General features: G+C 46.6%; 1 protein-coding gene across 1 annotated transcript in view; it reads left to right on the forward strand.

The window, feature by feature from the left end:
- neo1a (neogenin 1a) overlaps nucleotides 1–14702 on the forward strand; it is a 133746-nt gene that overhangs the window by 93187 nt on the left and 25857 nt on the right. The window contains exons 6-7 of the mRNA XM_083680381.1: nucleotides 1747–1901; nucleotides 2376–2496. Coding sequence (XP_083536507.1) covers nucleotides 1747–1901; nucleotides 2376–2496 — 276 coding nt within the window. The remainder of the gene's footprint in view (nucleotides 1–1746; nucleotides 1902–2375; nucleotides 2497–14702) is intronic.

Raw genomic sequence — 14702 nt, forward strand, 5'->3', positions numbered from 1 at the left:
CTCACACACTGCAATGTGCACGCACACAATCATATGCACACACACACACACACACACACAGAGTGATTTCATTGCGCTCAAAAGCCTGCCTACAAGGGGTGGCGGGGGGACAGTTGAAAGGAAACCAGTGTGTGAATAGTATTCACATCTCCGACTACCCCCGAGAGGGGGTGGCTGCACACAGCAGGCCGGAGATAGGATCAGTCGAGGCTGACAACCACACCCAAGAGAGTATTAGCATCCTCATTTACCCATCCGGATACACAGGGGCTGCTCCAGATTAGACAGTAGAGCAGTACTGCACTGCCGTAACACGGAAGGTCTCTAGGTGTTTTCTCAATGCAAGGAGTACTAACTCTTTCAAGCGGTCATGCAAAGCTACAGGGAGACCCGAGATCTGGATGTACCCGGGTGTCAGGTTCATGAGTGCTGTGCTGGACAGAACAGAAGCCTGCACACCCTTTGGGTTCTCCACTAGGACTTGAACTCACTCCTCTATAGGCCCAGAGTAGATAGAGGGGGCTTTAGCACCCACCGTAAACCACAATCAGCCCACAGACACACACGTCAATGAGATGTTAATGTGATACGATCACCAGAACACTGCAGGCTGATGTCCAGGCTTGACGCAGCACATACACACACACACACACACACACACACACACACCCCCCCCCCGCCCACCGCATACGTGCGCACACACTTTGAGGGCTGATACGAAGGCTTGGCTTTGCACGGCCGACCAACAACAGAGCCATTTTACAGCGGTCACAGAGGTCATGTCTTATCAGAGCACGCACGCACACACTCGCTCACATACATACACACACGCGCGCTCTCACACACACCGCGCTCCAATTACACTCAGAGGACACAAGGCCGAGGCAGAGCGAGCGCTCAGCATGACCTTGTTATAGGAGAGATGGATGAAAGATCAAATGACTTTAGCCTCCCTCATTACCCAGACTGGAGAATAACCCGGAACACACAGAGTGTGCTCCTTAGCCCTCTTCAGATGTTTACAGACATTCTTACATAAGCAGTGTGGTTTTTGCGGGGATTTGAGATGTTTTGTTGTGGTAGGCTAAAGGAGATGGACTGTAGGAGAATACACTGTAACGTTTGAAGATTTTACTTTTTTTTTTTTTTTTTATCCCTCCAGACAGAATTATATGTCATTTTCTGCTCGGTTTGATTTTAAGCATTATTACCATTTACTGGAAGGGTCATGGGAGAAATGTGCTGGAAATGAGGGGGGAAAGAGGTCGTTCTGATTCATATAGTGTATTGTTCTTCTCTTCACTAGTTAGGATGGAGAGAGACAGGATGATTATCCCTGGGACTTATTCTCATTCAGAGATGATAAGGCTGCAGCTTAGTTTTGATAGAAAAAAAACACTTTATTGGGTTTCATGATGATTCAGCATGTTCCATCCATGTCTGCTGTCCAGGTTTTGAGTCGAGCAATTGTTTGTCATCCTATTTTCCAGTCCTGGATGTAGCCTTAAGCTGGGAAAACGTTATATTATTTAGAAAGCGTGGCCTGGCTGTGGTCACGTTAACCTTTCCTTTCAGATGATGAGAAACAGAGATAGGTAGGATAACAACATTTCTCGGTAGACTGCAGGCCATTAAATGAAAACTGCATCGGGGAACAGGGAAATGTCCAACATGTCCAAGAAACCCGCCAACGCGCACGCACACACACACACACACACACACACTGTAACTCCTCTCCTCTTCCAGTTCCTCCCCAGTTTGTGAAGAGACCAGCCAATATCTACGCTCATGAGTCCATGGACATCATCTTTGAGTGCGAGGTCACGGGCTCCCCCGCCCCCACGGTCAAATGGGTCAAGAACGGAGACGCTGTCATCCCCAGTGACTACTTCAAAATCATCGTAAGTTCACTCAAACATCAAATGTCACTTTCATAGTGTTCTGTTAAATTCTGTTCTCTGCAAGTCTTTGCCATGTGGTTGCTGTTCATAAGAATGAGTTATCAGTCAACTTCAATTCACAGTTCAGGTTCTACTTTTAGCCCATGTCCTTAAAACTCTACGAAGGCCTTCAACAGGATACTTATCAAGGCGCTCAACAGATTTCTGTTTTTTGATTTGGGAGTTAGTCTCGTCAGTGGTACTGCTTGGACAATCTCTGTATTGACCCCCTCTCACTATCTCAACCTCATGATATTGACCTCTCCTGCCATCTCCACCCAACATTATTGACCCCCTCTCTCTCTCGCTTTCTCTGCCTCTGTCTTTCTCTCTCTATCTCTGTCTGCTTGTCTCTCTCTCTCTCTCTCTCTGTTTCTCCCTCTCTATATGTCTGTCTGTCTGTCTGTCTCTCTCTCTCTCTCTCCCCAACTGCAGAAGGAACACAACCTCCAGGTTCTAGGTCTGGTTAAGTCAGATGAAGGGTTCTACCAGTGTCTGGCGGAGAACGATGTGGGGAACATCCAGTCTAGCGCCCAGCTCATCATCCTAGAGCACGGTACGTTTGGTAGGGGAACCAAAAAAGACCCTGTTCTAGATAGGATAGAATAAGATGCCCATTCTAGGGCAATGTAGTTGAAATGATGACATGTTCTGTAACTCAAATTCATGAAGCACACTGTGAATTCCACATCTACAAGCATTGTTTGAGATATGAGACATGACTACTAAATACCAAGCTTTACCTACCTATCAAGAATCTCTCAAACCATTAGGTACTTTATACAGAAGTAGGGCGCAGAGCATGAAATCCAACAAACAAAGCAAACATCAAGGAGATCGACAAGCAAACGGCATCAAGTAAAGGAGACAAACAACACAAGACTGTTTGAAAGAGGGACTTTAAAAGAAGCTAAACAATAAACCCACATAGGACACACTAATAGATTCCGCTTCAGGAAGAATAATGAGGTTTAAATAAACATTTATGTACAACAACCTGAAGTACAGTCGTAGTTATGATAACCAGATTGAATCGGAGGAGAACATCCCGTGGCTAATGGATTAGCATATTTAGGGATTCGGTCCGATCACCGGCCCCCAAGCTGTGTTCCCGTCTCCCATTGGAGGGCACTAAGTCCGAAATAATGATGACCTGCAGCTCAAAAAGTAGCATTATGCATCTCTCTGAGCGGCAGTCGTCCGGGGGGCGCGCGGGGGGGGGGGGGGGGGGGGGGGGAGATCAACCCCGGGTGGTTCGTGATGATGGCGGCCTAAATATGTATTTGTTTGAGATCAGAATAAGTGAGATAAATCACTGAAGCAGCTGGCCTCTCACACTCGCCTGCCCTAAGCAGGACATCAGAGAGAACACTGTGTGTTTCATCTCAGTGTATGAAAGAGTCATGTTTATAAATGTATCCATCTGTCTGTGTCACGGTCTGACTTTGTACTCAATCTCTCCGTAGCTCCGGTCATTATGCAATGTTAACTCTGTTTCTCTAAGCCGGGTCGCCTGCCAGTCCTCTAGATAGTCCCAGATAGTCCCAGATAGTGCAATCACTCTACGGTACTGTCTCTGTTCTCTCTTTTGGAATTGACTTTCAGAAGTTTATCAGGGGAGTTCAGAATTAGATCTCGGTCCATTTCAGGGGAAAGAGCTCCTTCGTGTCTTTTTACAGCCATGATCATAAAGTGAACACACAGTCTAATATAATCAAGTAATACGTAGGTAGCTTAATGTTTATTTGATGCCTCAATTTACATGACCCATTTCGGTGGTCCATGCATATAATCTGTTAGATATCAGCATGTGGTCGCTTCACATTAGCATTTTTAACAATTTTGTTTGTTATATTTCTATTAGGGAAAGCATAATTCATGGCTCACTATGGTGGCAAAGTAAGTAAGCCCTTTCATAGAAACTAGCCAGCCTGAATGTGAGAGATACTCTATGAAAACCGGTCTCTAAGGCTCACAGTTGACTGACTTCCCCCCCCCCCTCTCTAATTGAAAGATGAGTATAGTCCTCTCTCAGGAGCCTCTCCTCTCCTGTGCTGCTGGGTTAATACCCACACAGAGCCCTGCTACCATCTGCCACCTCTCCCCTCTTCCTCTCCGAGCCACCTGCTCTGTCCCCTGCGCTCCTGTGTCCACTGGGCCCAGTGCTAAATGCGCTGTCCATAGTGTCCCCCCGACTCACACACACACACACACAGGCTTGAGGCCACACACACACACACTCACACACGCACACCGGCTGTCCCCTCACCACTGGTGTCCCTAACCACTTCCTCCAACTAACACACACACACACACACACACCTCTTCTCTCTGTGTGTTCCCCCTCACCAGGTGTGGCCTCCCTATTCCCCTGCTCCTGCTGAGGTTGAATTAGTGTCTAGGACATACAAAGGAAGGCTTCTGTCCGTGTCCCGTAGTGGGCAGAATATTTACAGGTAGAGCCCTAGTGTGGTCAAACTGTTTCCACTGGCAGAAAGATGTCTTTGGTATGTAAGCTACCATTATACTAGCATTGTAATGGAACCAGTGAGATCCCTCAAAGCTGTTGGTTGTCAGGTATAAAGGGGAAATATTGATACTTGTATTACAACTGTGGATGTCTGTTCAGCCCTGTATCTCCCAGTTTTCGTGATCTGTGATTCTGAAATACTATACTGACCAGAGAAGACGTTTTAAACGTGTCTCCTCTGCTTTCAGAGTTCAACCAACTCTTAACACAGACCAGCATACTGAGCCGTAAAAAGCCCTCCTTTTTGGGAGTCTGAGGCCAGAAATAGCCCTCAAATTGGTGATTTTCGTCGACATTCCGACGGCCGTGTGCAAAGTAGGTCAACTAGTTGCAAACAGATGTACAAGAGCACAAAGGCGGAGTGAACCTTGAGGGGCCTAATTATACAATGGAAGGTTGGCCAAGTCAACCCAGTCGCTTCACCCCGTGAACCAGCCACACTTTCTCCTGTCCACCCCCGCACGTGAGAGTGGTACTGCTTTCGACATAGGCGGTAGTTAGAAACAGTGCTATGAGAGTGCGCCTGGGCCACAGGTTTGCAGTTGTTGTTAGTTTAGCTGCTCGTTAAGATATTATTGCCTGAACACAACATCTGCATGACTGCAGCAGAGCAATTATGGCCCTTAGGGAGGGGAGGAAACAGTGTTGCCTGTCAGCTTTTTGAAAGCATCCTGTTATTTGATAATGTGCTTGCTGGAGACATCATGCTGGACACAGCAGTAATAAGAATAAGATATTAGATAGAAAGATATTAGATTAGTTAGACAGAATGAGATATAAGATGTCTCATCGTACACAATGGCATACATTACGACAGTAGCCAATAGCGTTGGTTTCATAATGAATAGAGCAGTATGTTAGTTTGTGTGATTTCTTTTTTTTTTTAAAGTTTCATCCCAGAATGTTGATGATGCCATGTGGGGATTGGAGTCCTCCTGTGTTGTTTGTAGTCTCTCTGGGGACGTGATCCAGAGACAGAGGTGAGGAAGCAGCAGATACAGAGACTGAAGTCACTCTGCAGCTCCTGGAGGAGCCCTAATCAGCCCACAGCTTCTTTTAGATCCGATGGAGAAACGGAGGGTGTTACTTTATAATATGACCCCCGAGCCTTAGATCTAGCAGGATGTCAAACAGCAAAGAGAAGTAACCGTCTCGTCAAAGATTGGCTAGTGACCACCTCATGGCCACCTCAATGCAAGCTTAACAACAGGGAGAGGGAAACACACTGGTACATTCTCAAATGTACTGTTCCAATACAACGGTATTCATACTTGGCGACTATATGATAATGTTACGTGTATTGTGACATTTATATGGCCATCAAAAGGCCAGCAGACGATATTTAGAGAGAGCGAGAGCTCGGGGAAACCAATGTATGAACAGAACAGGCTTTCAGTGTTGTTGTTTGAGCCCCCTGCCCTTCCATTGCGTTTTTTCACTCCCACATTAATTCAAGAGATGTTCTTGTATTTGCATGTGAATGCTTGTTCTTCCTGCCTCTGCATGCACAGGCTTCAAAATTGGAGTGCCTCCTCTATCTGCATACAGAAATTGTGTTTTGACATTTCCCCTCGCCGGAGCCTCTTACTGTACAATCCCTACTCTGAGCTCTGGGGGTGTTCAAGGTTCTGAGAATAGATGTGAATCACGTAGAATAGATTCAATAGAACGGGATCAAATTAAATTGAATACTCAACCTCAGAGGTGGCAAAACAAATTGCTGGCTGGAATTGATTTTTCTCCCCCCCCCCACCCGCTACTCTACCTGACTCCCTTTAATGTTTTCATCAGATCCTCTCTTTCTTTCTCACTTTCTCTCGCGCTCTCCCGCTCTTTTTCTTTCTTCTCTCGCTTTCCCCTTTAACGCTCTCTCGTTCTCCTCGTACACCATTTCTTGCCTCCCCTCCTCTCCAAAGCTCGGCCCAGTGTACAAGTCCCAGTCCCCACCTAGCCAAACATTCCACTTCACTCCACACTGCACTGACAGGACAACCCCCCCCCCCCCCCCCCACCACCTCCCACTCCCTTCTCTTTCTGTCCCAGTCCCATTCCCAGTCTCCTTTTCCCAGTCAACACCCAGCAAAAACCACTAAGCTGACAGGCCAGGGCGGTAGAGAGAGACAGCTCTCTGCTCCCCATAGCCCAACAGAAAGCCCATCCTGCTGGGTTTTGGCCTCTCTCTCTCTGCCTGTCTAATGACTGGCTGAGTGCTCTCTCTGCAGGTCTGGGAGCAGCCACATGATAAATTGAAATCAATGGTGTCCGAAAGCAGAATCTTGACAGTGATAAATCAGAGAGGGAGGGAGAAGGAAGGAAGGAAAGAGAGGGAGAGAGGGAGGGAGGGAGGGAGATACAGGGGAAGATATCTCACTGCCAGCCTCGTCAGCAAAGGCTTGGTAGGTTTATTGTGTAGTATGGCGTAGAATGTCAATAGATGAGAATATTAAATTGAGTTCAGCTGGATAGTTTAGGATACTGCTTTAGAATATAGAATATCCCTGCACTGAATATGTCATTGTCAATATATATATTTTTGCAATGATAAAAAAGCAATGCTTAGAGAGAGAGAGAGAGAGAGCGAGAGAAAACGAGAGAGAACATCACAAGCAGGTGAATGGAACAGAATAACACAGAGATGCGGGGTGGGGTGGGGGGGGGTTCAGGCGCTCGCAGACGCACGCACACGAATGGCGTGGAGGAAATGATCCAATAGAATGGAAGCACAAAAATGAATTTTTTCATCGCTGGCATATTGTTGGCGCAGGCGCACGGCCGGTTCCATGTAACAATGTGGAGCGTACAGCAAAAGAACACAGCAACAAGCCCGGTGAAAATGAAGACAGGAGAACCCGGTGCTAAAAACCGCTGGTCCTCAGAGACCCAATAACAGAACACAGCAACACAAATAAAACCTTAGCAGCTCCGGTGGGGAATACAGCTTCTCTCTACACAGCCGGAGTTCAGGGGCAGGGCAGCATCAGGAAGCAGTGGGGGTGTGTGAGTGTGAGCGTGAGCGTGCGTGTGCGTCAGTATGGCGTCTGTCCTAGAGATGTAGGCCTGTAAAGCATAGAGTGGGCATTCCCTTGGCGGTACTCACGGGCGTGTAAATGTGACAGTTTAGCGCGACCTGTGTGTCAGCACAGGAGCCTCGGAAGGAGCGAGGCTCTCACACACACACACACACACAACATTTAATTATACTGCTGTTTGTATTACTGTGTTATTCACCCTGACAGGGATTTCTACAAGGTTCTATCGATGGAGGATTCTGGTAGTGTGATGTTGGAACAGAATGAGTTCAGATGCGTTGTGACCAAGATTATGGTTTGATTGGAAGTGCATTGTGTTGGTCTCATGTAACACTACAGCAAGTTGTAGAAAAGGAGGTCAATAGTGTTGTATACTCTATAAGCTGTTCAAGCCTTAGTAGATCAATCCAAACAGTATGGTTAGAGGTAGTGGTGTGACGTTATAGAGACTTAGTCACTGACATGGAATAACATTTGTAAAACCCACAGTACATGGGATGATTAGTTAGATGGTAAATACTCAGTGTATTTTCCTATCAACTTTGTTCACAGTGACACTATACCATAGAGGTCTTAGAGGCCTGCCCTGCCTAAACGTTAGTAGGGGAAACACTGGCTATCTATACTTAACACACCTCCCTCCCTCCCTCCCTCCCTCCCTCCCTCCTTCCTTCCTCCTCTGATTATCTGTGAATGTGTTATCCCACTGTGAGCAATAGGCAACTGATCAGACTGTAGCGTGATTGCACCGCCAGATAGATCATTTGTTTTGATGTGAGTGTGTGTGTGTGTGTGTGTGTGTGTGCATTCGTGTTCGTTCAAGGTCTGTCAGCATGGGTGTTGCGACAGTGTTCCTCCCACAGGCAGTTTTTGTTTACTCCACAATAGTTAAGAGCTTTGGTTGCATTGGAAAATGTTACATAAGGATTTGCTCTGCGAAGAGAAAAATAGCTCTTTGTACGTTTTCCTCATAGTTCACTTCTATTCTTTGGGTTCTGTGGCTAGCACAACACAATCAGCGTGATAGGTCAAGCACTCAGAGTTTGCCTTGAAAAAATATTATTGAGTTAGCATTTACTGCCTCTATTCATTGATTTTTCAAGGTCAGACTGTTTTAGATCTGAACCGGGCTGGCTATGTGTAACCTGCCTCTCCCTGATGCCCTAGGCACACACGTACATACACACACACACACACACACACACACACACACAAACACACACACTCTCCCCTCCCAATCACTCACACTTCATCCAGGATGCCGCTGCTGCTGCTCTTGGACACAACCAGTCTCCTGGGTCTACTGTTAGGGGCGCTACTCTGTCCAAATGACTGGAAGTGTCACATGGTGCAAAAACAGTCCTTTTCCTCTATACCCTCATAGGTCAGCTGACCCCAGTAGGGCTCGGTGCAGAGATGGGTGGTACTGCCAGAATAGCGTTTTTCCTGGCGACTGCCAAACACACACAAGCACGCACGCACACACACACACACAACACCACACACACTCTGTTGTGCCGCCCACTCCCAACGCATGTAGACCAGCCTGCACCACCCCATCCCACTCCAGGGAGGCTGGCTACCCACAACCCCCTGCTCTGCATGATATCCGCTCCAGTAACTCCACCCAGGGAGTTACTGTTGCTAGCCTGATTACCCAGAAGCCCGCAGGGGGTTTCCTGTCTCTCCCTGTTATACAAACATTCCATTTTACCTTTTTACCTTTCTTCTCTCCTGAGGGAAGAACGCCCACACTGTACACAAGGTGTTAGAGGAAGCCACACACACGGGCGGATGCACACACACACACACACAGTTCTGAAATCACTTAACTATATGCTCTATTGGTACCCACAAGGTTAAATTCAACTCTCACGTCTCATAGCGTGTGTATAAGAAACCAAGGCCCTGTAGGAGGATTATTACAGGAGAAATCAAGTGGTTTTGCCCGCCTTTTACACAGTGATGTAAAGAAAGCTCCTTCTTTAACTGAGCATGTGTTGCACTTGATGCATACCATGCTAATTTCCCCCGAGAAATCACTTCACAACAGGGGGAAAAGATGGTAGGCAATCCACATCAAAACATGTCCGCGCGCATAATCATTTACATATCAGTCTCTCACACCACAGCTGGGGTCTTACATGTTCATGTTTTGGTTTCGGAGAGGAGTGAGGGAACAATGATAATCACATTACCCTCCAGTGGAACCAAAAGTAGGAGATCAAGGGACTGTCGGTCTTTGATGGGTAGGGACATTGAACATACGCACGCACACACCCACACACACACACCCACACACACACACACACACACACACACACACACACACACACACCAGACAGTTCATTATTGATGGACCTTCCTGATTCAATTATCATCTGTGTTTCAAAGCAGATGATGTTGTTTTTTTCGACACTGGCAATGTTTTAGAACTGTCAAAAGGCAATTTGTCAGAGCATATGTTTCGTGTTTGCATGTTGTTTTGCAATTCCCTGGCTCTACGGAGAGGAAGGCCTTCGGGACGTGACTGGGTGTGATGTAGACTTGTACGCTCCCAGGCTAGGAGAGTTGAAAGGGGTCTCTGTCGGGGCTAGTGATGGGTTGAGTCCTCTGAGAGTAAGGAGCGGGGTGGGGGAAGGATTAGTTTGGTGGAGGAGGAACGTGGTGTGTCATGGTGGAGCGAGGGGGCTACGATGACTCCTTCAGGCCCCAGAGGGACTGGTTTAGCCCTAGCTGGGTGTGTGTACTGCCCTTAGGGAGCCTGCTCCTTCCTCCCCTCACTGGCTGAGCCAGAGAACTCCGAGCTGGCACGGCCATGTGGTGGTGTTAGCATTAGCTGTTAGCATAGTGTTAGCGTTAGCTCTTATAACGGGCTGTTAAACCCGTACCATACCACAGCAGAAGTAGTTCTTCAAGTTTCCACCTCCTTCGCTTGACCTTGCTTTCCACTGGAAAGGCATGTTCCGGGCTTGTTCCAAGGCTGCTTGGCCGAGCAGGGCTTCATTAAAAAAAAAAAAAAGCATTCTTAAACCCACATTTCTGAGATTACTGCACCGTTATTTTACGACACCCTCTTTAAAAGAGGCCCTACTTTCTCACAAGAAACATGCCAGGTTTCATACAGTATGTTTTTCCGAATACTGGGTAGCGGTGGTGCACAGAAGGAAAAAGATGAAGGGGAAGAGACATTAGGCAACGGCTGAGAACTATTTTGACAGTCTAAAGTCAACCAGAGACTGAACTGTCCTCTCTGGCTGTCAGTAGCTCAGGCCGCAATGCAAACCTGGCCTCCTTTCATACCATCCTTTCAAGGTAGATCAGTGTATTAAGTTACTGATCTGTCTCTTCTGCCCTTGGGGGGGGGTGGGGTGTATATTCAGTCAGCCTGATAGACTTTGTATCTCAGAATCAGATACCTTCCCCCTTCACACATGGTAAGATGTCAAAAACATGTGGCCCTGAAGGGCTGTTGTGAAAGACAGGCCCCAGGAGGAAGGTTAGAGCCCCAACTATGAACCAACGTTGTCCCTTGATGAAGGAGCCAACGCAACTGACGGACAGAAGAAACAAGGGAATGGAAGATAAAGAGAACGAAATATGTTTGATCTCTCCCTCTCCCTCTCCCTCTCTCCCTCTCCCTCTGTCTCTCTCTCCCTCTCCCTCTGTCTCTCTCTCCCTCTCCCTCTGTCTCTCTCTCCCTCTCTCTCTTTTTTCGGGGTTTGTCTTCGCTCAAAACATGTGTCTCTTTTACCGACTTTGTATCTTTTGTGGAGACAGCGAGAGCTCTTCTAAATGTCAGGAGCTGTCAGGATCCTCGTCCCTTTGATGCTATCACTGGAGACGAGAGAGAAGAACAGGGCCTCAAGGAACCAATGACTGGAACCTCCTTCCCTTTCTCTCTCGGCAAGCAATCACATACCATTACACCATTTTCTTTCATTTCATTTTTTCGTCGTAGAAATGCGTAGAAACTTTCCTCATTTATCCTCAGATCACATCGCAAACCAGTTTACAGCACTGATATCATGCGTGATCCTATAAGTTATATGAAAGGGTTTATGTGTTGATTTAGCTGCTCAAGTGACCACTATATACAGTCAGAAAAAGGACTCCTGACGATCGATTTAGAAAGGTTGTATTTGGCCGTCTTTCGCCTGTGCTCCTTGTTCTCCTCCTGGCATTTCTTGTCCTCTTTCCTATTTTTTTGTGAAGAAGCATGACCGTCTCTCCTTCCTCTTGCCCTCCTCAGATAAAAGTGTTCGTTCTGTAATAAGCCATTAGCTGAGCAGTGTGTCTTCCGCTCTCTTATGTAATGACATTACATAACCGACACCATTGGGCATAAGCAAAAAAAACAACTTCTGAACAACTTTTACTGTTCTCCCTCCAAAGTCACCTTGAATGTCGTCATTGTGACCTAAATTCTGAAAAACCATGATTTCTTTGTTGGATTGGAGTGCCAGTGAGCTAACGGTCCTGTGGGAGGATGCAGAGTTGAGACTCCAAAATTCAGAGCTAACTTTGCTTTTCTACCCTTGCTGTTGAACAAAGCCACTGGTTTATTTTGTCCGTTAGCGTGTTTGTTTACATGCGTGTGCACATTATGTTTGTTCTATTTTGTTATGAATTAGAACTCAAAGAACTAACTCAATATGAAAAGGTCTATTCTGTATATGAATTCAATTTGAAGGTGGAAGTGGTATTATGCTCCCCGGATATATTGCTCCTTTGAAAAGTATGTTTTGTCTACCTTATTAAGATGAACTGTTTGTTATGCATCTCTGTGTCTTTACTATTTTACATATTCGGTCCTTTGATTCATTATGTAGACAGAGAATAACCTTCCTCATTAACTCCTAATGTCAGCCATTCATTACCAATGTCACAGACCCTAATGATACTATTAATCTACTATTTATAGAACAGGCAGGTACAGTAGGAGTCTATGGCGGGCCTTACTGTAACTGTCTACGGCTGCCAGGCGAAGACTGAGACTGAAACATACAGTGCTAATCTGGTGCCACTGACCTTAGAGCACTGCCATTGGTCAATATGGCCCTTGGAGACGCTAACATGGCTGCCATTGAGTAATGTGGTGTCATGTACTGTAAACGCATCAGAATGCCTTCGGTTGAAACCTCAATGGTCAAAGTGTCTGTATGGCTCTTGAACTGACCAATATGTTGTCGTCACTATCTACCGTAGGCCCGGAGCCAGCCGCTCCTTGGCATAAGGCCCAGTGCCGATGCCCTGCTAGGCCTTCTGGGAGCATTTACGCTCCTCCACCAGGGAGCAGCCGTACTCCTTTCTTTCTCTCCTTTCATTCCTTCATTCTTTCCCTGGCGCGGGCTATTTGCTGTGGGCTCAGACTCCCAACGAGGGTAATCCTTCACTAGAGCTCTAAAGCCTGGAGGAACAAGAGGCGTCAAGGGGAGGTGAGGAGGGCAAACTGCCACGGCCCGGGCGCAGAGAGAGAGGCTGATAGAGAGTGTCTTATACACACACACACACACACACACACACACACTATACACAAGGACACACACACACTATACCTACACACTGCGATGGACATGTCGGACACGCCTGTGTGGCGACAGTTTGTGTGATGTATTACAGCTCTGTTCTGTCAACCCTATGACACCATATCAAGCAAACTGTGCCTCTTCAACACGCTCTCCCTGCCAAGGCCCGGCTCAGATCTGCAGACTCACAGCACATCTCAGTAATTGCGCTGAGTGATCATTTACATTCTGTCTAATGGTTCATGTCATTGCAGGGAAGTTGGGAGGGAAATGGGCCTATACTTAATGTATTTCCAGTTATGAATCAGATATTATATCCCCTCTCCCTTCTCTCTACCTCTCTCTCTCACGGTTGGATAGTTTAGTTTATGTCTTTGTTTGTTATTCGAGGCGTCAAGAACTTTTCTGTCCGCCTCTCGTAAAAAATGTATCTTTTAGCTCAGAAGAACGATAACCGTAGATTAATCTTCCCTTTCATCAAATAAACAGCCACATACATTCCCCCAGTCCTCATATTTCAGGAGGGTCAGTAGTAGCAGAGAAGCAGAGGTCATAGGCTCATATCTCCAGATCTCCAGTCCAGAAACAGAGTCTGTGTTCCCGGCTGGAGGACGGTGAAGTTATGAAACCCCTCATCAGAACCGTGGTTATGCTCCGTGCGTTCTGTGTTCCATGGCCTCCTTTGTAAATGAGGATAATGGTTTGGCCTCCAGCAATGTGTGGGGATCATTTCTCAGTCTGCTGGGCTCAACCAAGAGAAAAGGAGGACAGGCACAGCATACACACACACACACACACAAAATGATCACTTTTGTGTGTGTGCATGCGTGTGCGTGTTTGTTTGTTTGTCTTTGTTCAGTCTCTCAATATCCAAGGTCATAGTGCTGCTAGGATCTGACCGGTCTGACCTTCTCTCTGTGTTGTGTTTCAGACACTCACTAGAAAATAGAAAGCAGATATACCCACATTTGACCACACGTTGTTCCAAGAAAACACCAAATGAAATGTCTCACATTTCTGTGGGTAGACCGTGGAATTCAATAGTAAAAAAAAAAAAAAAAAGCATAAAAACATCATGGTGTGCTTGTGGAAAAAATGTCTCGTAATTCAATCATACGTGGGGCGTTTCTCCAAAGCTATGTTCTTAGATGTATAGAATATGTGTTACTTATCTCTATGTATAGAATATGCAGAAGGGGGTGTCCAACCTTGTCCATAAAGGGCCAGTGTAGGTGCAGGCTTTCATTCTGACCAAGCAAGACCACATCAGATTTAACATGAAGGTCTTCATTGAAGACTGTTATTGGTTTCATCTGAGGTATTCCTGCTGGGTTGAAACGAAAGCCTGTGTGCCCTTCGTGGATGAGACTGAACACTAGTGATTAAACAGTGTCTTGGTAAATCCTGCTCATACAACATTCAATGTGTGTGTTTATTTCAGGGGAGGCTGGTAGGAGGTAGAAATCGGAGGACGGGCTCATTGTCCTCCGATTCCTACCTCCGCCGGTCTCCCACTGGTGTATTGATGTGATGCTGCCTCTACCCCTCCCTTCCATTAGAGATGTGTAGATGTGCATGTTAGTGCTCCCCCTTCGTACTGTGTTTTTATTTGTGTTCCTTTGTGATGACCCCCCCCCCGCCCCCCGCCCCCAGTGAAATATGAGTGTTTTGTATG

Source organism: Argentina silus (genome assembly GCF_951799395.1).
Source record: "Argentina silus genome assembly, chromosome: 11".
In the NCBI taxonomy this organism is placed as follows: domain Eukaryota; kingdom Metazoa; phylum Chordata; class Actinopteri; order Argentiniformes; family Argentinidae; genus Argentina; species Argentina silus.